The sequence below is a fragment of the Helicoverpa armigera genome, chromosome 5, assembly GCF_030705265.1.
Source record: "Helicoverpa armigera isolate CAAS_96S chromosome 5, ASM3070526v1, whole genome shotgun sequence".
Classification (NCBI taxonomy): Eukaryota; Metazoa; Arthropoda; class Insecta; order Lepidoptera; family Noctuidae; genus Helicoverpa; species Helicoverpa armigera.
The window spans coordinates 4,654,752-4,680,910 of NC_087124.1; the positions used below are offsets into that span (position 1 = coordinate 4,654,752).

The 26,159-nt window shown below is 40.8% G+C and overlaps 2 protein-coding genes across 2 annotated transcripts in view; one reads left to right on the plus strand and one right to left on the minus strand.

Moving 5' to 3' along the window:
• Positions 1–1,023: 1,023 nt before the first annotated feature.
• On the minus strand, positions 1,024–13,786 carry LOC110384496 (trichohyalin). The gene is made up of 10 exons (XM_064034984.1): positions 13,337–13,786; positions 12,771–12,917; positions 12,324–12,361; positions 11,760–11,801; positions 11,300–11,344; positions 10,957–11,021; positions 3,306–10,759; positions 2,563–3,205; positions 2,239–2,460; positions 1,024–1,128 (listed from the first exon to the last, which is right to left on the minus strand). The coding sequence occupies exons 1-10, from the start codon at positions 13,516–13,518 to the stop codon at positions 1,048–1,050; spliced, it is 8,919 nt and encodes a 2,972-aa protein (XP_063891054.1). The 5' UTR covers positions 13,519–13,786; the 3' UTR covers positions 1,024–1,047.
• A 4,825-nt stretch (positions 13,787–18,611) lies between these two features.
• The window catches only part of LOC110370411 (serine/threonine-protein phosphatase 2A regulatory subunit B'' subunit beta), a 128,381-nt gene continuing 120,833 nt past the window's right edge, over positions 18,612–26,159 (plus strand). The window contains exon 1 of the mRNA XM_021326202.3: positions 18,612–19,813. Within this exon, the coding sequence (XP_021181877.3) occupies positions 18,929–19,813 (885 nt within the window). The 5' untranslated portion in view covers positions 18,612–18,928. The remainder of the gene's footprint in view (positions 19,814–26,159) is intronic.

The window sequence follows — 26,159 nt, forward strand, 5'->3', positions numbered from 1 at the left end:
TAGCAGAATTTTCGTTGGTGGCGGTCAAGGTGGTCCCCGCCTGCGATGCTTTCCATCAATATTTAGCATTTGATTGATCAATATTATTGTGGGGCTTGTTTTACTCTTTTTTTAGTGTGCAGTCGGGTATTTTGTTTTTTTAATAATAATTCTTTTATTTATAACTTTTTAGCTGTTTTTATTTAACGAAAATGTTGTAGATGTAGAAGACTATGTATATGTAAGTACCATTTTAAATTATTTCGACGACATTTGGCTTTAGATTACGAGTGATGTTACTTATGATTATCGGCTGTATACTCGAGCATATCCCCCTCCGCACCGCGCCGCGCGCCGCATGCCAGGCCACGCCCTATCTTTTTGCTTGCTAACGCATGAGTTGCTTTGCGTTGACGCAGAATTAACATGTTCCCGTGGGAATTTTGAGAAAAAACGTATCCTATATTAATTATTACTCCCGTGATTGAAATGAATCTAATGATACCGCATACATATTTTTTTAAAGGGAAATTTAGAAAAAATATCCCGTGGGACTTTTAGGATAAAATGTATCCTATGACACTCCCGTAATCAAGACAAATCTAACGATACCTCATACATCAAAATCCATCAAGCCGTTTAGGCTACAGGAGGTCACAAAGGAACAGACATACATACATACATACATACTTACATACACTCGAAAAACATTACCCTCCTTCTTTGGCAGTCGGGTAAAAACGGGCATAAGTCTATCGTCACCGAATCTCAATACATGTTATTTGTGCAGACATTCTTCAAACCGTGCACCAATGAATGACAGGGAATATATTCTTATAGAGTCACTAGGACACTCTTAGTGTGATCATGGCCAGTCCCTAGTAGATAATTACCCACACGTCTGATAATGATCGGAAGAAGGATTACTGAACATAATCCTTCTCATTTCAGATCATTTAATAAAAAATTGGTGTCCTTTTGCAACCGACGATTACGTATTTACAATAAGAGCTTGATCAAAATATTTTTGTAAAAAAAAAACACTTTTTAATAAGTTATTATATATTTTCAAAAAGAATAATACTTCAAAACTTGCAACGGTGGCAGATGGAAAGAGTAACGGCCGTCATCATGAAGACGCGCTTCTAACTAAAAAAAAAACATAAAGAAATTAAGTCAGGCAATAGGGTGAAATAATTTACATAAAAGATAAACGTAAACCATTTATATAAAAGATAAAAGTCGTAGGCTGAAAATCAGTAATTTTTGAAGTTCAAGTTTATTTATAAATCACTTAAAAACAAATACCCATACAAAATTTTCTCAAAAACCTGACGAACGCCTTTTTAATACTCAATACTTTTATTGCTTTCCACATGTATTCTTATATAGGCCATATGATTTTCAAGTCATATTCATTTATACAAAAGTAAACCTCATTGGCGACGGATTGTGAAGCTTGCTACCCCTGTTTTTTGATTTTTTGTAATATTCAACAATATAGAACTGTTCAATAAAGAGGATTTATATTTGTTTGTTTATACCTATAAACTACTGAACCGATTAGAAAAAAAACCGGCCAAGTGCGAGTCGGACTCGTGCACGAAGGGTTCCGTAAATTACAGTTAAATCAACCTATCTCAAAAACTATAAGAGATACTTTGATCAAACCAAAAATCGTTGAAAGAGTTAATTAGCATGCATCACCTCTATTTTTTTTAGAATTTTATACCCCGTAGTTATAAAAATAGAGGGGGGGGGACATACTTTTTACGACTTTGAGAGCTGATATCTCAAAAACCGTTCACTTTAAGAAAAATGTTTTTTTGAAAACTTTATATCATTTTAAAAGACCTTTCCATTGATACCCCACACGGGTATGTACATCGAAAAAAAAAATTTCATCCCTCAGTTACATGTATGGGGGGCCCCACCCCCAATTCTTTTTTTTACTATTTAGTGTCATATTTTTGTAGCGGTTCATACAACACATATTCCCATCAAATTTCATCACTGTAGTACTTATAGTTTCCGAGTAAATCGGCTGTGACAGACGGACAGACGGACAGACGGACAGACGGACATGACGAAACTATAAGGGTTCCGTTTTTGCCATTTTGGCTACGGAACCCTAAAAAAATCACAAATGAGAAGCTTAATTCCCAAGTAGGCTATATTTCACGGGTACGGACAGTAGTTTCCACGGGACGCGAGTGAAACCGCGGGAAAACAGCTAGTGTATAATTTAATGAGCCTTACCAAAATACTGCACCATTGCGTCTGCGTATCCGAGTCAGAAACTTCTCTGCGTATTGGCGGGAACCCTTGCGACGATTTTTGCCGGCTCGTTTGTGACTGCGCTTGCAGGCAGGTCGGCTGGCACCCTTGAGACTGCACTTGCAGGTATATCTGTGGGTACACTTGGGGAAAACCTTTTGGACATGTTGGACTGCACGTTTGAGGATGTTCTTGCGACTGTGCCTGTGAAAAACTGTTAGACTGTACTTGTGTACATGTTTGGGAGTGTACTTGCAAATGTCCTTGCGAACAAGCATTTCGGCATCCTTGTGAGCATTCCTTCACCTGAAATTGTTGGCCAGCCTGTGGAAATCCTTCGGACTGTACTTGTTGGCACGTCTGTGAAGATCCCTGGGATTGCAATTGGGGAAACACCTTTGAATACCCCTGGTTGTGTTCACTTGGGCGAGCCTGGGTATGAGAAACTGTTTGCGGACAGTTTGGTTGGCATACATGAAACGGGGAAAGAGGACAGGTATCAGGGCATATTTCGGGGCATAGCTGTGCCTGTACCTTAGCATACGGGTTTGAGCGATCTAGTGGCACGTGGGAATCTAAGTGCTTGCTTCCGCATGTATATTGTTGTATATTTTGACAGTTGATCTCAGGCACAAGACCCGGCGTTATCACAGATATCTGGGAGTGACTCTCTTTTTGAAACTCGCACCTAATTCCTGAGTTTTCGGTAATGCTCACTCTATGTTTGGCTATTAGGCAGTCGCTTTTCGGCTCTTCAGTTTGACATGTCGAGTTAGTAGTTGCAACGTATCGTGCTAAGTCACGCCTGTGTGTTGACACTCCCTTTGCCGTAAGTGTTTCCAAGGATATGTTTGAAAGAGTCTTTTTTATTGTGTGTTCTGAAGTTGAATTTTGTGACTGTGGAAGAATTTTGTGGCTGTTGGACTGACCGTGCGTTTCACAATTACATCTGAAAATAGTGTCTTAATTAGAAGATAAACCATCGGCTTTTCCTTAGCCAAGTTTTACATTATCAAAAAGACAAAATAATATAAGGAATCGTAACATACCTCTCATTTTTGTCTTGTTGGTGTGGGTTTGGCAGCAACACGAAATACTTTTTACTGTCACTGCTTCGCGGAGGATCACGAGGGGAGTTGTTCGATCTTCCACAACAAGCGCACTGGACAACCAATATCTTTGGACGACCGTCGGATGCACATCCGCGAAAATACTCGTTGTTCAGCAGAGACTGCAACGACTTGCTTTGTGCTAATATATCGTCGTCAATAGATATCTGAGAACATTTCTCTGTTCTCGTAATATTTGTTAACGACCGCGACTTGCGACCACTCTTCTGACAAAAATTTACTGGTTTTTTGGACTGGTCGTTGCGAACTTCAATGTTTAATTTCAGGTTGACAACATCACCTTTATTTAAAATTGATATAAAGTTTTCTTTAGGATCGTCGGTAGCGACCGTGTTGTCTCGTTGGCTAGAAACCGTGCATCCACCTCTGCCTTTGCAACTGGATACTGCATGACCGTGTTTGTCAACTGCTTCTGAAACTAATTCCGTTAATGTTTGGACTCCCTCATTAACGTTACTAGAAGGAATGTTTTGTGGTAGTTTTATTATCTCATCTGGAAAATCCTTCATGCTATCAAAAACATGTTTGACCGCATCCAATCTCATAGACGTAATCTCGCTTTCCTGATTTCTGAATAGATTTGTGGACACAACAACGATTTCGTTGTTATCGAAAGCTTTCTCCACAGGACCGCTATCAGTCAAAAGACTCTTGTGGTTAGATATCACCTTGGTAAGTGAAGTAGATTTTGATGTAAATGGAATTTGATTAAAATTTGCTGTCGGCGGGGGAACGGCAGGTGGAACAATGCTTTTGATTGGATACTTTGGTGTTTCTTTTTGTATATGTCTTTTATCAATTTCATTGGTCGCCGAAACAGGTGTTTTGTCCGACAGCTTTCTTTTAGGGGCATCCTTGTTAGTTTCAATTTGTTTCTTATCGTCAGATTTTCTTGGAAGTAAGGGAATAATTGGATAAGGAGTCGGCCTCCTTAAGGACGAATAGCGTTTTCTTTCCATTGATGGTGTTCTTTCACTTACGTTACTGTTTCGAACATGTTGCTGAGCTTCAGATATGCGTGGAACTCCAGCTGCTCCGGTTCCCCCCGTTTCACTTTCGACCGCTACGGACTCTACATTACTGACTCTAATTTTAGGTTTATCCTCATTGTCTTTTACGAAAGGTTGATCAGATCGTGCCGCAGGTTCATCTGCTTTGACTGCAGGTAGACCTAGCCTGGGTTCACCCAATCTGGTTCTAGGATTTATCCTATCCTTAAGACTAGCTCTGGCTCCAGTTGTACCTGGTCTCGCACTAGTCTCAATTGATCTGGAATTAGGGTTACTGACTCTGGCCCCGTTATAACTAGCCCTGACACTAAAATCACCACCCCTAGCTTCATGATCACCGACTCTGATTTCATGACCCCCGACCTTTTGATCACTTTGTCTAGTTCTTTGGTCTTTCCGCCTAGGACGATGGTCACTTTCCCCAGTTCTTTGTGAACCTGATTTGGTTGAAAATACATGTTCTTTGCCCCTTTCATCAGTCAGCACTCCACCACGTTCTTTTCTACTGGCTCTTGGATCTTCTTTTACACGACCTTGGCCAGACACTCCGGCTCGTTGCTCACCGAATTTGCTTCCATATTCTCGACCTGGTTGCCTGGCTCTGGCTTCTCCTCTTCTGTTGTCATGACCAGTATCTTTAGTTCTTTGTTCGCCATCTCTATTAACATCACGTTCTTTACCTTTTTCTTCGTTCGCTTTAACACCATGTCGTTGTTGTATAGATCTTGGTTCCCTTTTTCTGCCATCGCGTTCGATTTCTCCGGCAGTGCCCCCATGTGCCCGTTCTCTAACCCTTTCTTCTAACACTCCGTTACCGTGATCTTGTTGCCTGGCTCTCCCTTCTCCATCTTTCATATGACTTGTCTTTCCATTTCTTTGTTCACCATTTCTGGATACATCCTCTTCTTGATCCCTATCCTCATTTGGTCTTTTACCGTGTTCTTGATGTCTAGTACTTTGTTCTCCGTCTCTGGCATTGCGTTCAGTGTCTTTGGCTCTACTGGAATATTCGCGCCCTTTAATAATTTCTTCGCTCGCTCCTTTTCCATGTTCTTGTTGACTGGCTCTCATTTCTCCTGGTTTACCGTGATGACCTGTCTCACGCGTGTTTTGAGAGCTTCCTTTGCTTGTTTTGCTTTTTTCATTAATCGCTTTGGCACCACGTTCCTTACTACTGGCTCTTGGATAACCTGCTCTATCGCTATAGGCAGACTCCCTGGCCTTTTGCTCGAAGGCTTTGCTCCCATATCCACGTTCTATACCCCTTTTTTCTAACGCTTCATTATCATGTTCTTGTTGCCTGGCTTTAGCATCTCTGCCATAGCGACCAGTTCTTTTTTCGATATCTCTGGTTACATCATGTTTTCTATTTCTGTCCTCACTCGCTTCAGTACCGGATCTCTGATGTCTTGTTCTTGGTTCTCCCTCTCTGCATTCACTATCTTCGGCACTGCTCGCGTATTTACGTTCCTTACTAATTTCCGCACTCGCTCCACTTCTTTTATCTTGTTGCTTGGCAATTGCGTCTCCTCTCCTGATATGATGGCCAATCTCTCCGGTTCTCTGCGGAACTACGTAGCTCGTATACTCAGTTTGTTTGCCCCCTTCTTGACTCGCTGTACCACTGTGCTTTAACAGTTCAGGTCTCGGTTTTCTACTATCACTTTCAGTGTCTTCGGATCTTCCGGCATCTTCACTTTCTTCTGTAGTTTCTTCGTTCACTCCACTTCCATGTTTTTGTTGTTTGGATGTCGCTTTTCCTCTTACGCGATCATGTATAGCCTCTTCAGTTCTTTGTTCACTATCTCGGATTACGTCACCTTTACTTCTTCTTTCTTCGTTCGCTTTACGACCGTGTCTTTGTTGTTTACTTTCTGGTGATCCATCTGTGTCAATGCGTTCAGTCTGGTCAACACTTAGTTCACTGGCACTGCTGGCATGATTTGTATCTTTGTCCTCAGTCGCTCTACTACCGTGGTCTTGTTGCATAACTCTTGGTTCTTCCTCTCGGTCCCCATTTACAGTTTTTTGGACTCTACTACTGTGTTCCCTTTCTGTATCTCTATTCGCATTTTTACGTTCTCTTCCCTTTTCGTATCCTTTACTATCGTTTTCCTGAGGCATGGCTCTCACTTCTTCTCCTTTGCTATTACCAGGCTCAACACTTCTTAATTTGCCATTTTTAATGACATCGTGTTCACTTCTCCTGTCTTCCTCCATTCTCCCATTTTTTCCTTTTTGTCTGGTTTTTGGTTCTCCCCCTCTGCTATGTTTTGCAGATCCTAAGGTGTTGCTTACAAGTTTAGGTTCTCTATGCCTTTTTTTTGGCACACCTCTATCATGCTCTTGTTGTACGGCACTCGTATCTCCTTTTCTGACGTGATGACCACTCTCTCCGGCTCTATGTGGGACTACTGTGCTGGTGTGATCATGTCCTTCACTCCTTTCTTTACTAGGGCTACCATTGTTTCTTTGCTGTCGAGTTCTTGGTGGCTCTCCCTCTTTGCCTTTAGGTGCAGGTTCTCCGTTTCTACTCTTAAGTTCACGTTCTTTTCCCTTTTTATCTAACGTTTCTTTATCGTTTTCCTGTTGCATGTCTCTCGCTTTTTCTGCTATGATATCTTGACCAGACTCGTCGGTTGTTCGTTCTCCATCCCTGGTGGCATCATTTTCTCTTCCCCTGACCTTACTAGCTCTACTGCCTTTTCCTTGTTTCCTTGTTTTTGGTTCTCTTTCTCTGGCATCTTGTGCAGTTTTTACGGTGCTGCTGCCATGTTCATGTTCCCTTTGCTTCTTTTGTGGCACACCACTATCATGGTTTTGTTGTTCGCTACTCGATTCTCCTCTTTTGACATGATGACCAGTATCTTCAGATCTTTGTGGGACTATATGTTTATGTTGGTCATTTCTATCTGCACTCGTTACTCGTTTACCATTGTTTCTTTCTTGTCTAGATCTTGGCTCTCCCTCCCTGACATTGCGTGCAGCTTCTTCGGCTCTGCTCACATGTTCACGCTCTTCTCTTTTTTCGTCTAATGTTTCATTATCATTTTCATGTTGCAGGGCTCTCGCTTTTTCTCCTTTGGTATCACGAAGAGACTCGTCGGTTGTTAGTTCACTATCTCTGGTGACATGTTTTTCTCTAACCCTGACCTCGCTCGCTACATTGGCTGATTCTTGAGGTCTAGTTTCTGGTTCTCTTTCTCCGCTATATTGTGCAGTTCCTACGATACTGCTGCCATGCTTAGGTTCTCTATGCATTTTTTCTGGCACACCACTATCATGTTCTTGATCGCCAGTCTCTCCAGTTCTATGTGGGACTAGTGTGCTGGTATGTTCCTGTTCTCCACTCCTTTCTTCACCTGGCTTACTATTGTTTCTTTGCTTTCTAGTTCTTGATTCTCTCTCTTTGCCTGCGCTTGCAGGTTCTCCGGTTCTATTCCCCTGTTCATATTCTCTTCCCCTTTCGTCTAACGCTTCTTTATCGTTTTCCTTTTGCATGGCTCTCGCTTTACCTTCTATAGTATTATGACCAAACTCGTCGATTGTTATTTCACCATCTCTAGTGACATCGTTTTCCCTTCCGTTGACCTCACTAGCTCTACTACCTGATCCTTGTTGTCTAGTTTTTGGTTCTGTCTCTCTGCTATCTTGTGCAGCTCTTATGGTACTGTTGCCATGCTTAGTTTCTCTATGTTTTTTTTCTGGCGCACCTCTATCATGTTCTTGCTGTACGGCATCTCTTTTTCTGACTTGATCACCAGTCTCTTCGGATCTATGTGGGTCTAGTGTGCTGGAATGTTCATGTTCTCCACTCCTTTCTTCACTTGGCCTAACATTGTTTCTTTGTTGTCTACTTCTTGACTCTGCCTCTCTGACATTGCGTGCGGCTCCTTCGGCTCCACTCGCATGTTCGCGTTCTCTGCTTTTTTGGTCCAACGCTCCTTTATCATTTTCCTGTTGCTTGGCTCCCGGTTTTCCTCTGCTGTTATGACCGGGCTCGGCAGTTCTTAATTCATCATCTCTGGTGACATCAATTTCCCTTCGCATAGCCTCACTCGGTATACTACCTTCGTTTTGCTGTCTAGTTTTTGGTTCTCTCATTCTGCCATCTAGTGCAGTTCCTACGGTACTGCTGCCATGCATAGGTTCTCCATGCCTTTTCTCTGGCACACCACTATCATGTTCTTGTTGTACGGCACTCGTTTCTGTTTTTCTAACTTGACCAATCTCTCCGATTCTATGTGGGACTAGTGTGCTAGAATGTTCATGTTCTCCTCTCCTTTCTTCACTTGGCCTACCATTGTTTCTTTGTTGTCTAGTTTTCGGTTTTCCCTCTTTGCCTTCGCGTGCAGCTTCTCCAGCTTTGTCTCTATGTTCACGTTCTTTTCCCGTTTCATCTAACATTTCTTTATCATTTTCCTGCTCCATGGCTTTTAGTTCACCAGCTCTAGTAATATCATGTTCCCTTTCCTTGGCCTCACTGCCTTGTCCAGTTTTTAATTCTATTCCTCTTCTATCTTGTGCAGGTCCTAGGGTACTGGCGATATGCTCATGTTCTCTATGCTTTTTATCTGGCTCACCTTTCTCTGATTCAGATCTTTGTGGGACTACTTTTCTGGTATTTTCACATTCTCCACTCCTTTGTTTACTTTCTCTGCCATTGTGTTTTTTTTCACCCACTCTACCATTTCGTGCCGCTTCTCGGGATACGGTCCTATGCGCATGTTCCCTATCTCTGCCCTCTGACAAACCACTACCATGTTCTTGTTCTATGGCTCTTGGTTCCTCCTTTGTACCACCTTGTTGATATGCATGTTCCATTTCTGCGCTCCTTTCTCCATGTTGTAAATACTTATAAGACTTGTTTTTGTTGGGATCATCCGAACTACTTTCACTTTCTTTATTTTTAATTCCACGTTCACCAGTTTTGTTTTCTTGATCAGGTGATTTGCGCTGCAGTTCATTTTGATTTTCTTTACCTTTAGCTTCTCGGCCTCCATTCACGCCCGTTGTGACTCCCGATACAATGTTGTTGTCATTTTGTTCACTGATCAATTCACTGTCTCGCCTTTTTCTTTCGATATCTTTTCTAATCTTGGTAGTACTCCCTGTGCTACCTAAAGGACTTTCTTTAGGACTAGAATTATCAGTTAGGAAATTACGCATAATAATTAACATGCCACATTCTGGTTTACTGTTTTTTCTTTTATTTTCAGATACCTTTTCTTCTTGTTTACCCAAAGCGTTATTTGTTTCATACTCTTTGTCTTCTTTTTCAAGGTTATGTTTCTCTGATCTATCATCATTTTCATTCGAATTACCTTCATGTTCACCCAGCATGTTTGAATATTTGTCAGGTCTGGTTGCTTCCTCTTCTAATTCTTTTTCGCTGTCTTGCATTGATCCACGACCACTTGACTTGGGTCCAGTTTCACCAGGTTTCTCCTTAATTTTACGGGACTTAACTGAATAATTATGCGATCTACATTCAGCATGTGTAGATGGTACATGGTCATCCGTTTTAAAGCCGCTTTCATCGGAGCCAGACCTGTGCTGATCCGACTTACTATTTTCTTGAATTATAGATCCCTGCTCAGACATTTTCCCGTCAGGGTCAAATATTCCTTCACGAACGTCTGTTTCAGGTTGATGTACTTCACCTTCATCTCCTTCACCTTGATCTCTTTCAGGTTCACCATTAGATTTAATTTGATCAGTTGATTGCCTAGTCGGTATAGGTCTTTGTTCCGTTAATTTGACTGCATCTTCATGGCGCGTATCTCTATTTTCATCTAAACTGGTTTCACTTTCGTCTGTTCCAGCTACACTTTCGTCTAATTCAGGTCTAACGTCACATGTCCGCGGTTCTTTTTCACCTAACTTAACTTCATAATCAGTCGGTTTAACTTCTTGTTCAGAAGTCAAATTTATTTTTTTGTCAGGGCTAGTCGAGTCATCATTCGGTACCATTTTGTATTCACCAGATGGAAATGAACTACTGCGTATTACTTTTGCGATTGATTGCAAACTATCCTGATGATCAACCATATCTTTCTCCTCTGGTATTTTGGATTTACCCAATTGTCGTCCGTGATCATCCGGCCTACTTTCACTCTCATCCAATCTAGCTTCATATTCATTTGGTATATTACTGTCATTAGGTCTAGGTCTATGCTCACCCCCTCTTTGTCCACGTCCTGCCGATGTAAGGTCACTTTCCTCCACTCCAGATTCATATCCACTTCGTAAAGGTTCTTCACAAGGCACAGATCTACGTTCGCCCACTCTGACTCCAATTTCACCCTCTGCAGCTTTTCCGTTATCCGCAGGCGGGTCAGGTGGGATCGGTTTTCCATGTCCCTAGAATGAAAAACTGACTGTGGACTTTACCGTCATATTATAAAATATTTAATAATCATAGGCCTTCAAATAAATAATACCAATAAATTATGTAAGGTCAGGAAATAAAATAGACAAGAAAGCAAGCCTCTACTACGACAGGATCAATTTGTGCCTTGTGTCTGGAGGAGTAAAAATGTAATACGAACAGAGCTCACGTATTGTCCGCCTGGCGAATTCCGGCGAGGGGTTGCGGGCAACAAAGGCTCCAGAAACGCTGCTCCTAAAATTATAGTCATATTAAATTGGTAAGACAAAAACGTTCAAGGAGCTGTTTGGACTCCATTTCGCCCATGTGAGCACCGCATGATATTATTAAATTCAACTTAATAAGCAACCTAATATGAGTCTGTAAAGTAGACAGGCAAAAGTGTATTCCGTCGTAATGGGTAACTAGGAAAATTGTTGCCAGGATTCTGCATTAACGTGTATGTATCTACGAATACAAATATTTCGTTCATCTTGGCCGAATATAAAGAAATCTGTAAATATGTCACTTACTTTCCTTTTCGGGGCACAAGCAACATGTTCCATGGAGCTGACAGTCTGTCAAAGTACAGTGGACAAATTATTAATGATGTATGTAGGTAATACGCTAACACGTTCCTCAATAACCGTTTTACATAATGTATAAACTTTATCTACATGATATGCAATTAACTAAGTACCTACCTACCGCAAAAACCCGCGACTAGGAGCTCCAAAAGAGAAATACAAAGTGAAAGGCAGACCATTTTTAGACGAGGGATTAGGATGACTGATGAAAGATGAAGGATCATCTTGAGGAAACCTGGACTACGAAGTCTGAAATCACCGATGCGCATTTATCAAGCTTGTTGATTAACTGAATCCTTCTATGTGTGAGAGGAGGCATGGGCCACTGTGACCAGCAGTGGGACCATAAAATGGATGATGATGACGATGATGAAGAATTAGGTGAAATAGTTTTATTGCTACTAACCATTATCGGGGCATGTGCAACATGGTGGTAGTCGGTAGCTTTCTACAACAACAAAAAAAGATTGGGCAGATTAGGCTCAGCATAAGACAGGCTACCGGCCACCACTTCCCCTCCTTGGTAAAGGCTGGTTACAAAAGCGAAGGTGGCAGCTGATGATGACGATGATAAAGGACTAGGCGAAATAGTATGTTTTATTGCTACTAACCTTTAACAGGACATGTGCAACATGGTGGGGTGTGGTCGCTTGCTACAAAAAAACAGATTAGGCAGATTAGGCTCAGCATAGACTGGCTACTGGCCACTATAGATGGCGGTTGCAAAGGCGAAGGTAGCGGGTAATGGCAGGCAAGTGATGTCTGCGCCAAACCTTAGAGAAAGCAATAGCCAACAGGTTATGTACGAGCATAAACGACAATTGTATGAATGTAGTATTGGTCATAACATACTTAACATCTCTTAATACAATTTTATAGGCTACATGGGAAGGTCATGTCTAACTGAGCCTAAGGCTAAATAAATAGGCAGATGATGAAGATTATATAACAGAACAGAATGTATAAGAACCTTGAGATTTCTTCTTGGCTTGCCTCTTTTCCCAGGACCTTAAAATATTGTAGGCAATTAATGTCATTGTAAATCTGGCATTATTTAATTTAATCCTTAACGCATTTTTGTGGTGGGAAGTGCCTTTCATAGTTGTAATAAATAGAGGGATTCACATTAAAAATTAACTCAACTAATTCACAACAAAAAATTCAATATACTTTGTTGAAAATTCTGCCTAGTGATGGATTTGTAGGTACCATACATACTATTTGTAATAAACGAATGGAACCATAAAAAAATTGCAATAAAAATATTTCTACGCTTCAATGGCTGATAAAATTATAGTACATTAGATTAAGATTTTTTCTATCTTATAGATTAATTAGGTATAAATGATTTTTTTACTATTCTGTCCATATAAGCAATAGTAAAATAACACTAAAATGAAATAATTTCATTGCTTACCGAGAAGCTCTTATAAGATACTTCTGGTAGCCGGCATCAATGAATGTTGCTGGTGGCTCAACAGCCACATATGCTTGGCCATCTTTGAGCTCCAGTGGCCCTTCCACCAGGCGGCCATCAATTGTGTACAAATAAATTAGTGGATGCCTGCAAGAAGTATACTCAAATAGAATTTTTCATCATCCATCTGCATAGCCTTTTCCTAACTATGTTGGGGTCGGCTTCCAGTCTAACTGAATGTAGCTGGTGTTTTTATCTTTATTTTTCTACATCCATACATGTCATGCACTTATAAAAAAAAACATTGAAATTTAATGTGTAATTATCTATATTACTTTTATGGTGTAGGTATCTTATGTCTGTTAGTGTTGTTGTAGTGGCAATAGGATTTATTTAGTGTTTAATGTAAAATTAAGGCTATTTCAGTTGTGTAAAATTACAGTAACCACTGTTATTTTGATCTGTATGCATTTATTTATTATGGTAATAGAAACATAGAACAAAAAAAAGTTGGTAGTTTCTTTGTTGTGCTTAAAAATATTTATTTTTATAAGAATATTGCTTACTGGATTCCATAATGTGAGCGCGCCAAGTGGTTCAGCGTGGCATCCCACCAGTTCAGCTCTTCAGCCTGCAAATGGTACTTCCTCGGCGGAGAGTACTGTTGTCCATTTGAAAATAAATATATCTCGATAGACTGCCAGTTTCCCTCATCATTGGGGACCTTGGCTTCTGATTTATTATTCATGTTTCCTTTCTTCACACAAGCAATTTGATCCTTCTATTCTCAGAACATAAGCCATAAAAAAATAAGCACCGTTTTTGTAAACCACTAAAGATTTGGTAGACATTGATTGTTATATTCAGAGTATAACATTAATAAAGCAATCAAAAGCAAAAAGTGTAAGCATCGCCTAGGTAATCATTTAATATAAACTTGTTCCTTATATCTCTACAACAAAATTTTAATTTATTTCAATTTAGTTTTGAAAACACCGCGACATTTCTTCAGTATTTCTGACATGACATGACATACAGTCAGAGTTACCAGATTGTTCATAACACTTTTCCAATTCATATTGGCATTATTGATGCATGGTGGGAAATGGTTTTATTCTCAATCCATTAAAAAAAAATCATTTTTCTTAGAACTCTTTATTTAATTTGTAACCGTAGATAAATACTATGTTCTGTGCAGGAGAAATCAAAAAAGATTTCTCAAAGTTACTGAGAAAATTTGTCGTGGTCTGCAAGTAAGTGCTGATGAATAAAATGTTGATTAGGATTTCAAATTGTTTGATTAATTTAAAAATAGTGTTTGCGCACCTAGGTACTTAACAAAAAGTAAATTCTTCCATTTATATGGCGAAGTCGTCAAAAGCTGGCAACACTCTAAATTTTTTTAATGGTTGTATAATTTGGGTCTTGGGCTTTTGAGTTCTTCTGATTTCACTCTATATAGTATTTTACATGAGAAAGTTCTCTACAGCACGGAGTTTTTGGAAACTATCAGTATTTAACAATCACTATTATTTTATTTATAAACTTAACCTTTTCTTCCTATTCCTTAATATATAAACTTTTTTTGGGGTGATTTCATTTTATTTCAACGAATTAAGTACGTTGTCTTCTAACAGGTACCTGCCAACAAGATACCTATAATAAGGTTTAGGTGTTTAATAAGTAAATGCCTAGGCACCTACAATGTGTAAGTATAGGTACTAACTATTGAGTAGGTATATGCGAGGTACATACCTAAGTACACATATTCAAATCATTCTTACTAAACACTACAGATAGTAAAACGAATAAAAATAATTCGACACTTTTAAGGTGCAACACAATTTAAAACAGCAATCCTGTCTGATTTACTTAGTTAAAGTTATTTCGTTCACCCTAAGGTCAACGGTCGCCGCACCCCGCAAGGGTGGTCGGACCACTTGACATTTCATTAGCGTAGTAGTGTAATAGTAAAGTTGTATTTTACGTTTCGCTACGTTTGCTGTAGGTAAAACTTGGCGCGACCTTTGTGAATTCGCGGTACTGCGAAATTATTGTGAAGAATTTTCGCGGGAACAGTATTTTAGGTACGCCTCACCTATTCACCATGGGGTGATAAGACCTTCTAGATTCTTGATATTATGACCCTTAGTAGGTTTTTGTTTTCCTAGTCAAGGGTTGAATATCGTTAACCTTTCACGGCGGGTGCCTCAAAAGTTTGCATCATTTTGGGCTAATATCAAAGACTAAAACCCACATACTTCATGGGCTATATTGTGAGGCGTTCATCGGGTTTGACTAGCCAATTAAGGATTAGCTCCATCTTCATAAGTAGGTATGTCGTGGTGGCCTAGTGGGTAAAGAACCAACCTCTCGAGTATGAGGGCGTGGGTTCGATTCCAGGTCAGGCAAGTACCAATGTAACTTTTCTAAGTTTGTATGTACTTTCTAAGTACCTATATCTTAGACACCAATGGCTGATATAAAGGTGAAGGAAAACTTCTTGAGGAAACCTGGACTATTGAGTCTGAAATCGCCAACCCGCAATGAGCAAGCGTGGTGATTAATGCTCAATCCTTCTCCATGTGAGAGGAGGCCTGTGCCCAGCAGTGGGACGATAAAAAGGCTGTAACAGTAACAGTCATAAGTACATGAGACCTTAAGACCGTACCGGGATCGTACCGTATCGGGATGTTCACGTAGTAACAGCTACACACATAGCACCTAGCCCTGTGGATGTAAGGTACCTACTGAAACTTAACGTTTTACTTAATACATCAGCCAATCAGGACTGACTCAGGTCATACGCGACATTTTAGGATTGAGGAGACCTTTTTCCAATAGTAGATAAATATGTGGGCGTATGATCGATTATCTCAAAGTTTTCAAAAACGTATTGTGTCTTACGTTTAGTTGCGCCTGCGCGTGTCACTCTCGAGCTGCTCATTTGCATTCGGTTTCACTTTTCTCTTGCCATATTAGTTATGGTAGACTCATCCGTTACAATAACAAAGTAGGTTCATACGCTGCTTTTAGAAATCTATTCGTTTACCTCGACATTTAGGAAAGGAAACCTACGTTAGTATTTTTTTAAAGGTAACGATTTTGAGATTAGTCTCTTGCGACAGTTTAGCTTCAAATTAGTCAGTGTTGTTACAAAGAAACATTAATAAAATTATGTAACCTTTGAAAGGGCAGCATTTATTTATTATTTTGAGTCAGCTTAGCCAGCCAAAGCTAGACAGATTTAGGTTCAAAAGATAAATTCTAACATTGAACGAATCTGGGGCACATTGGGCTTCTATTGAACCTAATTAATCATGTAGAATAGCAAGTTAGAGACCCTTGAAGCTTGCATCATTGTGTAGCAAGCCTACGAGCTCGTAAGTACCTGAGTAACGTTAGGAGAGCGTATAGAAATGTTTTGTCTTCGGCAAATGGCCCTCAGCCCACGTCAATTCACCCAATCCGTCCATATTCGATTGTTATTCTATGCTTCCTTCGCTGCGGTGTAAATTGTAATCGGTTGGTTCAAAAGTTAATTGAAATTTTGTTAACTAGTCTTTGTAATGGTGGCCCTTTTTGGTTTCGGAATCGGAATGTTTCCTTGTGAAGCCCCTTGCAGGAAGTTTATTCATAACATGCACGAAAAAACCCCAATGTGGTTTTATCATGAAATCAACATAAATGATCGAGCGATTTGACACTTTTTCTCCGGTACTGCCTTAACATTAAAATAGTTACCACAGATTACTAAATATTTATACTGTAATCTTTACATAACGTAGAATCCTTTTAGAGTGTCATTTTGCTGCAGTACTTAGCTATCATTTCGGTGGATAGATTTATTGCTCGCAGAGCAGATGGCCGATGGGGTCGAAAAGTTGCCTCCAACAGATCAGATCTAAGGGGGAGGCCTATGTTCAGCAGTGGACGTCCTATGGCTGAGATGATGATGATGATGACATACGCCAAACATATAGCCATAGATAGGTAGGTGTGCAAAATATTTTTTATATTTTTACCACCATCATCACCATCCTACTATCATCAACATTCGATGCCGGATACCAAAGTAGATGTACCTATCATGCGGAAGCATTTTTCATTACTAGATCCTCTCATTCAATGTGAATGTGAGCGACACTAATGGCTTTTTGGCGTGATTTTAACTATTTTAGAGGCTGAAATCAGCCAAGTATAGCACGTTCAAGATTATATAATACGAGTGCATGTTAGCAACGAATACGTATCAAGTAACAGCCGTACCCAGAAGCGTGATGTTTCGGTAAATTCTCGTTACAATTAACACTGTTTGCGTACTGATTTATAATTGAGCTAATTTAAGAACTCATATAATTTTGCAAGAGTTGAATATACTGGTGAAATCTTTGGGCAGTCGGCAGGAGAAAGAAATAGATTTTTTTTCACTCTGTAATTGGAAGGAAAAATAAAATAGGATATTAACTACTTAATGAAGGAAAATAATAAGCACTAAAACACAGTACAGTGAAGTATTGTCGTTTACCTTGTGTTGGCGGCTAATTAGGTGCAAAGTACAAACACTTGAGGGCTATGGACTATGGTCTCCGGTCTCCAACAATATGCTCCATACTGGCGGCGGCGTTGCCTGCTGCATTTAAAAAATATAATAAGTTTTGTCCCAAATTTCTTCTTCTTCTTCTTTCGAGTCGATGACATGTCATATATTGAGACTACACTATGTGAGCCCAATATGCCGCCACAGCGAGAGCACTGTCCCAAATTAAAGAGTTATCGTCAGAATTACATTTCATCAATTTTCTTCCTTAGTTTTAGAAAAAAGATTTTTAGCTCATCGATGAGAATAGAAAATGTTGATGATCTTGAAAATAAATAGCGAGCGAAAGCATTTAAACAGCCTCTATTAAGATATCAACCAAATCTATTATTGATAAATTGTAAATAGTTCCAGCCGTCCGCATTTCAGTAACAATGATTTCATTGTTTATATTTAAAAGTAATGGAATTAGAATTAGTTTTTTGTTGGATATCCGATCGCATTTCTCCAAACTGTTCTTGGTAAGACGGCATCGGGTGCAGTGTCGTTGCTTCGTAGAATAAAAAAATAAAAAATTAGGGAGCGTGTAAATAAATACAAGGCGCGTGCTATTTGTGGCGCCGACGCGCGTGCGCGACGCAGAGCCCGACGGACGCCACAGACTCGCTACACGCAGATGGGACATCACACAAACGTAGCGTTTGTTGCCCAATTAGAATGTATAAAGTATATAAAAATAGAATAAATCTGGAGGTATTGTACTGATAAATAAAGAACTTGTTAAGTTAACAACTATGTACTTTATTTCTATGAGGAGGTAACAAAGCAACTAAAATAAAGTGAATTGGTAGGTATATAATCTATAGGTACATATGATATTGGTATACAAGAGAAATTAAAATATTGTAGTTGGTACGCAGTACATAATTATTCGCATGCCACCTTCTGCTTAAAATTATTTAGTCTATGAAGACTTGTGGTGTTGTCCTTGTCATCGCCCTGCAGCTAAACGCCCAAAATGCATTCTGCCCAAAAGTAGAAAAACAAAAACTGGAAAGTTTTATCTATTGAACTAGCAAATAGGCATGATTTCAGGAGGAATAAAAATTATGATGATTTGGTAGTCAGTAGTCAAAAAATGATTTCGGATACGTAGGTACCCACGCATTTCCGGTTTCAGGAAAACTCTATTTACATGGAGAGTGGAGACAACACTGCATAGCTAATAATTAGTGTCAGTGAATGACCAAGGAGGCCATGGGACGGGAACGGGAACCAGGAGGCGGGGAGAGCGGGCGCGGGCGCGGGCGAGTGGCGCGCCGCGCCGCAGTCCGCCACACGTCCCCCGGCCGGCTCGTCGTGTGCCGCCGCGCGCCGCCCGACGCACGCGATCGTCGCCTTTGTTTATTGTTGGACGCGCGCTCGACAGCTGTTCCCAGTGCTGCCTCGCGACTTACCGCAGTGCTCTTCCTTCTAGTGATTTTGTTTTGTCTGTGCACTTATAGTGGTGTGTCTGTGACCTGTGAGTGTAGATGGGGCTAACGGAGCGTCCCTAGAGTTGCCGGTGCGGTGCGTACCAACAGCTCTGCCTAGGTCGCAGGCTGTGAGCGGCTCGGTCATGGCGGCCACGGCCCGTCGCGAGATAGACACGGGCGAGGAGGACATAGCCGCCATCGCTAAACAAATTTCAGATCATGCCGAAGCGATATACCAGACTTGGAAAGCGCGTGGTCTCGCGCCCACTGAAATACTGTCGTGCAGGCCAACCCCTGGCCTCAAATTGGCAGAGAGCCTGAGGACTAAACCTAGGCCTGAACCTAAACCAGAAATAAAACAAAGACCTGATATTAGACAGGTTCATCGCCCCGACGCGCCTAGGGAACAAAGACCAGACGTCAGAAGAGAACAGAGACCTGACACACGACGCGAAAGTTTCGAGCCCGAAGGAGAGACCATGGAGGTCATGCTCCCTCCGGACTTGGTACCAGAGCGGAATGGCACAGCAGGCGCCGGCGCAGGCGCGAGGCGGGCTGACCCCGCTGCTATGCGGCTCGAGGTCGCCCGCGAGGAGGAGCGCCTGCTGCGGGCCCTGCGCACTGGTGGTGTTGTGGCCGAGCGCACTGCGGAGCGACCAGACGTGGTCCCTCCGCTGTCGCTGGTTGACTACGCAAAGAGTAGATACCAGGACAGGCTGGACACAGGTGCGAGGAAGCCGGCCGCCGGCGCCAGCGGCGAGCGCCGGGCGTCCCTGGGCTCGCATGTGACGGAGGCGCGCTCTAAGTTCGAGGCGCGAGCCCGGCGCGCCTCGAGCGCCGGCACCGGGGAGCCCGCCTCCGCAGCGGGAGCGACGCCCGTGCGTCCCTTCCTCACGCGGGGTTCGGTAGCAGAACGAGTGCTTATGTTTGAACGATGCCCTAGTGAAGCTACCCTTGAACTAGCTAAACGGAAATCTCCAGCAGCCACCACCTGGCGAGGACCACACGATGTCATCAATAGAGCTCAGGTAAGTTCAAGTGTCTAATGAGTTTAGGTATATATGGGTTTTATTTATAACGCTTTTGAGACAGTCAAGAGCATTGAAAAACATATTCAAACGTCGAGACTCGAAAGAACAGCCAACCGAAAACTGAAACATGGGGCACGAGCAAAGCAAACAGTAATTATTTGTGCACTACTTGAGGTTTGTTGTCGCTTTACGGACGCAGCGGACGCGGCACATGAGCGCGACGAGGTTAGCTACATACGTGCGCAGTTCAACCGGTAATATTTGTGCAGACAGATACCGCGATTATTTAGTGATTCAAGTACACAGTGACATCAGCTGCTCTGTTCCATGAACACACTAACAACACAATGTACGAAGACTGTGTATTGTTAGGTGCAAACACTAACAACAAATATTTGACTTGGTTTGTACAAAAACGTGTAGTTAAGTGTAAATGAGGTAGAATGTATTACGAGCCACTTGAATAGAACTAATGTTCGACTGCGACCGTAATGAGCATCAACAGAAGGTCACACGCAAATACCGCTCATATCTGCCCACTTCTAATATTCGTCCTAAGTATTATTTGTGCTGCTCAAACAATGGTTCCACATGAAAAGATTTTAGTCAATCGCATTGAGAAATTCAAAATAGTGGATTTGATCATTCAATATCATGCGTTGACTTCATTTTTCGATTGTTATAAGATGCAATAAAGCAGACAGACTTCTATCGATAGACTTAATGACAAATCCGAGGATTTTGTCGAACAGAATGAGTCCAATGAACCAGTCCAGTTCGATGTTATTCAATCATCGGGCACGGCGTGCGCTCTGATTTACTAGTTGTGCATATGTTACTGTGTACATTGTACGACTCGGTTCGTTGCATTTTTGTCAAATTGCCAATTTGTTCCTCGTTGAACTGGGCCCGCAACGCGACGCTGTATAACGCGATAGATAAGCTCAACATTTAGAACTATTGTTAAAATTAAACTCCACTCTGTTCTATTTGAAGTTATCCTCTAAAAGTCATCATAACTATAACTTCTTGCATTCGGCACTTATGTCATGTCATCCAAGTAAAGTTTGTCCGTGACACTTTTCAAGATGCAAATGATAGCTCTAGTTTAGTTAGGTCCATGTCTATGACATCTACAATCTACGATAGTCCAATTGTTTCGCATTAAAAAGTTTGAGATCTAATTACACTGATAATTTAGTAGAGGTACACGAACTTGTGAGATGACGGCAGATAGAAGAGTATGGAAGGAGAAAACATGCTGCGTCGACTCCAAATAAAATTAGGATAAGGGCAGGAGGATGATGATGATGAGTAGAGGTACACGAACTACACGAACTATCTGCAATTGATTAAAGAAAATGTATTATGATTTAGAAGATTATACATATGTTCAAATAATGATCCACATCCCAATTTCATTTAGGGCTGGCGCACTATTCTTCTTTTTCAATACAGTCCATAATACTCTATCCAGAACTCCAAATATGCAGGTCAATAAAGAAATGCAGCAAATAGAACGCCGAAAGTTAACAATTCGTGAGGTGGCGGCTAAACATGCTTTCTGATACCTGACCGTTACATTTACGCACGTGGAATCATAAACAACGTCAAAGAGGATACGAATTCGAGGTATTCGTGTCACGGTGTAGGTGCAGCGCCCATTCATTTTAATATATCTAGCATCAGAAAAAATAGGACATCTTTCTAACCAAGATGTTCAGCAAAACTCCATAACATGTGTATTTCTAAATAGGAAGAGATTGTTCACCTCGTCAAACTACTACACTGCCACAGAAAAAAAATGTGTTCCAAATTTAAATCCGTCGAAACGGCGGGAATGGCTTGGCTTACGCCCAGCGGCGATTAGAGCCGACCGACATCCGAATGCATCCGAATGGCTGGGGCAGTAGGAATATAGATTCTTCAGTGAAGATCGCTACAACTACCTATAATAACGGATTCTTGGAAATAATGCTTCTCATGTAGTATGTAGGTTACGACAAACTGCGAGAATAAACTTACAGGAAACCAAAAATGCAGTATCACCCAAATATAATCGGTCGGAAGTGGCCGACAAATTGGGCGGAAGTGATTGTCCACAAGCAGTAGTTGCGTTTACGTATGACATAGGTGTCGTGCGAGACTACGTTCGTGCAATCGCCGGTAATTGGGACGTCGTGTTATGCAACATGTTGCGAGAATGAGAACAGTTCCAAATGTCATGAATCCAGAACAATTGCGTTTTATCTCGCACGTGTCGTGCCGAGCACGTCAATAAATTGCCTCTCACTGACGGTTTCTTTGAAGACTCGTCTGAAAACAGTAGTCGATAAACTAGAAGCATCATCCTCCGAGCCTTTTCCCAATCATGTTGGGGTCGGCTTCCAGTCTAACCGGATTCAGCTGAGTACCAGTGCTTTACAAGAAGCGACTTTACAAGAAGCGAACCCAGTAACCCGGGCAACCCGATACCCCTTGGTTAGACTGGTGTCAGACTTACTGGCTTCTGACTACCCGTAACGACTGCCAAGGATGTTCAATGACAGCCGGGACCTACAGTTTAACGTGCCATCCGAAACACAGCCAATGGTGTCTAAGATATACTTAGAAAGTACATACAAACTTAGAAAAGTTGCATTGGTACTTGTCTGACCTGGGATCGAACCCGCGCCCTCGTACTTGAGGTTGGTCCTTTACCCACTAGGCCACCACGACTTCTTCGATAAACTAGAAGCGATTAATGAATTAAGTTTGTGATCTACATACAAAACTACAAGAGATACTCCAACAGCTGTATCAACTACACTGACAGTGACGATACTATCTCCACTCATTACCATTCATGTAAATAACGACTTTAAAACTGAGCGTCTGCCAACTCCATAGTCGCATCCATTCGGAGAAGTCAACGCCTCTTTTAAATAAAAGAGTTGGTCCTTCCGCATACATTCCATCTTTCCATCAGTTGGCAACTGTCTAGCGAAAGGGTTATAAATAAACGAGTAGGTAGGTTCAGTGGGTTGGGTTCGAAGCAGAAACTTGTCCGAAGCGATAGTGGAATAGTAATAAAAGTTGATTTGAAGTAGTTAGGCCAACCGGCGCAGGACTCAAGGCCGATGGCCGATGGGCCGCGGTCGCTCGCATGTTCTCACGCGATGCTGCGACCAGCGGAAACAGTAATAGTGCGATATGTTCGGACAACTCTAGTTAGTGTCGTTAGCTTTCTTTATTTATTGCTGTCTTGGACATGTGGAGTTACGTAGACGGTTGTAAGGCAAATAAGCGTTATTGTTTTCATCTTGCTGTGTTACTCGGTAAAGCATTTCGCACTAACGTATTATGACAAATATGTTTTCTGAGAGATCAAGTATATACGATTTGACGATTTTGTAGCTACAGATAGCTCCGGCTTCCGAAACATACATTAATTTAAATACTATTCTTAAACGTTCGTTAAAAACGTTAGCAGATTTAATAGAAGGTGAAAGTGTTTTGTCTAGCGATAACAATCTTATAGTCGTGATTATGTTGTGATAATATCATGGTAATGAGTGTTACGTATGCGTTACAGGTATTACCACAAGCATTTTAATTGCTATCTTGACCGGTAACGTCAATTTTAACGTTCTACTTAGTTGGTGTTATAATGTTTTATGTACGAGTATCGTATTGTTCTTGTGGTTTAATAAAAGTTTCAGGTAAAATAAAAATGATCTTAAGGTGTAATTTTATTGAACTGGCCGAAACTAAAAATTACAATTTTGTCATTGTAATTCTTGCTCTGTTCTTTGTTGTTGCGTTTGTGTTTATATTTAGTTATTGCAAGTCTTTAATATTAAAATGAGTATTACGACCAGACTAACCTACATACGAGTGTCCAAACGTTTGCAGACTTAATTCTTAGATGACAGATAAGGTCTTAAAACTTCCTAGCTGTTTATCACTTGTGAAGTTCTCAGGGACCTTTGTCGTACCATGAAATCAAGCTAAACTATGTAAGTCCACAAGTTTCTCCGTTCACGATTATGGAGGTTTAAACTTGGCACGTAACGTTTTGTCAACTTTGTAACGTTGTCACTCGTATGCAAATGAAAGTTGCTACTAGAATATTTTGCCCGAATCTTCGATAAGTTGCTACCTGTACCAATAAACTGTGAAATTATAAATTACCCGTCCTCATATCAGCCTAAAACTAGAAACTTTATGTGTCTTATTGCCGTCCACCGCTGAACATAGGCCTATCCCAAAGAGCGTCAACCATCCCGGTCTTGGGCAACCCGCATGCATCCGCTAACCGACATCTTCAAATCTTTGGTCAACTGCCATTCTGCTTTGTATAAATATGTGTGCATAAATATAAATATGTATCTCGTGCCAGGAATATATAAAAGGCATAGAAGATATAGAAGGCTACGCGCTTAAAACCTAACTTACTTACCATAGAAATTAAGTTAGAAGTATGACTTGGCACAAGTAATTTGTCGAAATACTCAATCACCATCTAATCGGCGAATCTAAGGAAATTATAATAGCTATACCTAACTTGTAATTTGGCAGGTAATTAGGCTGTAGACATCCGTTCAAGGTATTACGAAAATCGAGGTGAAAGGGTCAACGGGAAGGTTGAATGAAAGCCTAAGATTTTTTTTTAATTCATTCGAAAAAAAGAAACATAGGTATCTTCAAAGGAACGATTCAATGGAAAAATCTAAAAGTAGGCAATTCCATTTGAAGTACTTAAGAACAACAGGTATCAGAGTAAAATCAATTAACAGAAAGTCATAAGTAAATTAATTTAATGGTAAATTACGCGTCTTGTCATTTCAAAGAGCGAAATTGATTTGCGAAGGCTTTTGTGTGAAGGCGAAGTGAAACTAACGAACGTAAACCAAACAATTTCAAAGCTTATTGATTTCATATTTAAATGTCATCAGCAACACAACTCAGGCATTTTTCCGCAATTTTCTTAAAGAAACTGCCTTTATTCAGTTCACAAGGACAATTGTTTATTATAACATAAGTTCAACCAGTCATTGTAAGGAAAATAATATTTTTGTTTCAGCAGAAATAGAGTTGGGTCACGCAATATGGAGTTACTTATAATAAAATATTAATTTATAGGCCGTTACACTGTTGGTAGGTGGCATAATCAAGGAAACAATTAATAATTTAGTACTGGACAGTCTTTAGCTGTATAGCAGTTCATCTTTTGTTTTAATCTTTCCACAGGTAATAAAACTACGCCGCTAAGACCTTCATGGTGAATGGTGGCAATACTTGTGCTAAATGCAATAAACCCATTGCCATCATGAGTTTACTATGATAATAACGTCTATGAGAGATAAGATAGCGTTATCGCTAACCTATATTTCGATAGCATGTATTACAAGATACATGTTTTACTAATATGCGTCAATGACCGATACAGGCCGACAACAATATAATTGACACTTGCCGGCTCCTCTTGATCTTCCCAGTAGACAGATGCATTAATAAGGCCAACGATTAAAGTTAACAATTCACAAGCAGCCAGCTACATTGGCGCTTTTAGAAATAAACAATCTGTCCATATTATTCGATGTTTTATCTTTGACTGTTGAAGGAAGCTTCTTAGAACTAATGCTGTGATTGCGACCACAATGCCATTTTAAAGAATGCTTGGAACGAAACTATATGGCGCAATAGCTCCATTGCATTGTGCAAAAGAAGGACATAACTACAAAAACATTGAATGAATATTGAGGTTTTGAAAACAAACTTTATCCAGGATTTATCACCACGTTATAGTATTTGTTGTGTTATTTACATTTAAATATGACGTGTCGAAACTTATGTCATCAATGTTCGTGCTGAAGCATAATGGCATCTGTATTTTGTTAGAATTTTTCCTTATAGGCACTTACGAAGAAAAGTCGTGGTGGCCTAGTGGGCAAAGAACCAACCTCTCAAGTATGCGGGCGCGGGTTCGATTCCAGGTCAGGCAAGTACCAATGCAACTTTTCTAAGTTTGTATGTACTTTCTAAGTATATCTTAGACACCAATGACTGTGTTTCGGATGGCACGTTAAACTGTAGGTCTCGGCTGTCATAGAACATCCTTGGCAGTCGTTACGGGTAGTCAGAAGCCAGTAAGTCTGACACCAGTCTAACCAGGGGGTATCGGGTTGCCCGGGTAACTGGGTTGAGGAGGTCAGATAGGCAGTCGCTTCTTGTAAAGCACTGGTACTCAGCTGAATCCGGTTAGACTGGAAGCCGACCCCAACATAGCTTGGGAAAAAAGGCTCGGAGGATGATCGGAGGATGAGGCACTTACGAAGCTAAGAGTTGTTTACTTAGGTAA